The sequence below is a fragment of the Apodemus sylvaticus genome, chromosome 23 (assembly GCF_947179515.1).
Source record: "Apodemus sylvaticus chromosome 23, mApoSyl1.1, whole genome shotgun sequence".
NCBI lineage: Eukaryota > Metazoa > Chordata > Mammalia > Rodentia > Muridae > Apodemus > Apodemus sylvaticus.
In genome coordinates, this window is record NC_067494.1 from 53531747 (window position 1) to 53534673 (window position 2927).

The 2927-nt window shown below is 40.4% G+C and overlaps 1 protein-coding gene across 1 annotated transcript; it reads left to right on the forward strand.

Annotated features, from left to right (window-relative positions):
- The first annotated feature begins 204 nt into the window (after positions 1-204).
- Positions 205-1236, forward strand: LOC127673986 (formyl peptide receptor-related sequence 3). The gene has a single exon (XM_052169792.1). It carries the CDS (start codon positions 205-207, stop codon positions 1234-1236), a length of 1032 nt encoding a protein of 343 aa, XP_052025752.1.
- The last annotated feature ends 1691 nt before the right edge of the window (positions 1237-2927 follow it).

Below are 2927 nucleotides of genomic sequence, written 5' to 3' on the forward strand. Positions count from 1 at the left end.
AGTCTGAGAAGTAATAATTCTCTCTGATAGTATATGTAAGTATGGTTTCAATAAGAAAGATTCAACAGAGAAGTAGGTTTCATACACTGCACTTAAAATTGGTACCATGCTATGGAAGGTGATGTGGAATCTGAGTAAGAGCATTGTATATTGGAGGTGCATCTGTATAACAGTCATTGTTGAAATGTTTAAGGTGCTGAGGAAATGGAAGCCAACCTCTCCATCCCTCTGAATGGATCAGAAGTGGTGTTTTATGAATCTACCACCTCCAGAGTTCTATGGATCCTCTCAGTGATAGTCCTCTCCATAACCTTTGTTTTTGGTGTGCTAGGTAATGGGCTTGTGATTTGGGTGGCTGGGTTCCGGATGGCACACACTGTGACCACCATCTGTTATCTGAACCTGGCTTTGGGTGATTTCTCTTTCATGGCTACTTTACCACTACATATCATCTCAATGGTCATGAAGGGAAAATGGCTGTTTGGTTGGTTTCTTTGCAAACTTGTTCACAGCATTGTACATATAAACCTTTTTGTAAGTGTTTTCCTCATCACTCTCATTGCCATGGACCGCTGTACTTGTGTCCTGCACCCAGTATGGGCTCAGAATCACCGAACTGTGAGTCTAGCCAGGAAAGTGGTTGTTGGAGCTTGGATTCTTTCTCTGCTGCTTACCTTGCCACATTTTCTCTTCTTGACTACAGTGAGAGATCCAAGAGGTGAAGTGCACTGTACATGTAACTTTGAATCTGTGGTTGCAAAACCTGAGGAGCAATTAAAGGTGTCAATTACTGTGAGTACAGCTACAGGAATCATCAGTTTTATTATTGGCTTCAGCCTACCCATGTCCTTCATTGCCATCTGCTACGGACTCATGGCTGCCAAGATTTGCAGAAAAGGCTTTCTGAATTCCAGCCGTCCCTTACGTGTTCTCACTGCTGTAGCAATTTCCTTCTTTATGTGTTGGTTCCCTTTTCAGTTGATTATTCTTTTAGGTAATATCTGGAATAAGGAGACACCAAATAGCATTCACATGTTGGTGAACCCTGCAAGCACACTGGCTTCCTTCAACAGCTGTCTCAACCCAATACTCTATGTCTTTCTTGGTCAAGAATTTAGAGAGAAACTGATACATTCCCTGTCTGCCAGTCTGGAGAGGGCCCTACGAGAAGACTCAGTCCTAAGCAGTGGCAAAAGCAGCAACTTTTCTTCATGTCCTGAAGACTCTGGACTATAGGAATGGTAGCTTCAAAGCCAGTGGAATGCTTTCTGTTCTACCTGGTTCTCATTTTCTCTCTAATGCCACCTTGCATGATATTTTTAAATATTAATTATAAGATCATTTTTGTCCTTCAATTTATAAGAAAGAAATAAAAATAAAACCTAATGATATTGTCCATTCTTTTTTATTGAACATATTCTTCATTTACATTTCAAATGCTATACCCTTTCCCAGTTCCCCCCTCCCAGAAAACCTCCAACCCATCCTCCCACCCTTTGCCTCCAAGAAAGTGCCCCTATGCCCAACCCACTCCCATTTATTCCACCTCGATTTCCCCATGCTGGGGCATCTATCAAGCGTTCATAGGACAAGGGAACTCTCCTCCCACTGATGCCCAACAAGGCATTCCTAAGACACAATTGTGGCAGGAAGAATGTGTATTCCTTGGTTGAAGGCTTCTGCACTCCAACTGCTCTGAGTGCAGTGGGTTCTCTTGGATGGATCAGGAGATAGTGTCTTCCCTGTAGCAGACCTGTCAAGAGTCTGCCACAGCAGCAGAAGGGGTGGAAGGAATGGAAGGGAAGTGGTATTTGGGAGGGCAAGTATTTCAGTGATTGCTGGATAGTGAGTCCGCTAGACCCTCAGCCACAGCTCTGGGACTCCAGATGTGAGAAAAGGTTCTTACCAGCTTCTCTGAGTGAATCAGGTTCTCTAGGATGGATCAGGAGATGGTGTTTTCATTGTAGCAGACATGCCAAGATTTTGCAGCAGCAGAAAGGCCAGGCAGCGTCAGAAGGCATAGAAGGATGACATTGTCCTTTCAAGAAGTTTTCAATTGAGTCTATACCATGGGATAACACTATGGTGAAAAATATTAAAAATTACAAAATTATGCATTCTCAAAATACTTATATGACACAGCATATATTAATTTCATACATTAAATTTTTATTATACAATAAATATTTGGTGGGCATGTGTTGCAATTAAAATCCTAGAACTGATGTCTAGAAAGGATTATCATACAAAAGCCAGTCTATATAGAGATTTTGAGAATTCAAGTCAAACTGAGCCACTCGAGATCAAGTCAAAGAACAACAAAGAGTTCTGCCATGAAGAAGAAAAATAAGTCTCATTATTAGAATATAGGTAAAATTGTTGATAAATATAATATGAATAAAACCATTATCAAAAGGAAACACAATATATTTTTGTTTGATTCCCTAGATGTTATATGCATTTAGAAAGTTTTATTTTTTTTGTGTGTACATGTTTGTAACTGTGTAAAAGATATAAAAGTACATTATAGCCTTCTGTGCATATAGAAGACCTCCAAGAAAGAATGATCTCCCAGCAGCCTTTAAGATGTAAATCTTCGCTCTCATCTATACCTAGGTTTGGTCTTCTCCTTGTGTCCTGGAGTTCCTGGATATTTTGAGTTACCAGCTTTATGCATTTTGCATTTTCTTTGACTGTTGAGTCAATGTTTTCTATGGTTATCTTCAGCACCTTAGGTTCTTTCTTCTATCTCTTGTATTCTGTTGTTGATGCTTGCATCCATGACTCCTGAATTCTTTCCAAGGTTTTCTATCTCCAGAGATGTCTCACTTTGTGATTTCTTTATAGTTTCTACTTCCATTTTTGAGCTCAGAGGTGAGATCTCCACCTTCTCTCTGGAGGTGACTTAGCTAGGAGCACACAGGGCC

Coding starts and splice junctions, on each gene's coding strand:
- LOC127673986 (XM_052169792.1), top strand. CDS start 205: ATGGAAGCCAACCTCTCCATCCCTCTGAATGGATCAGAAGTGGTGTTT.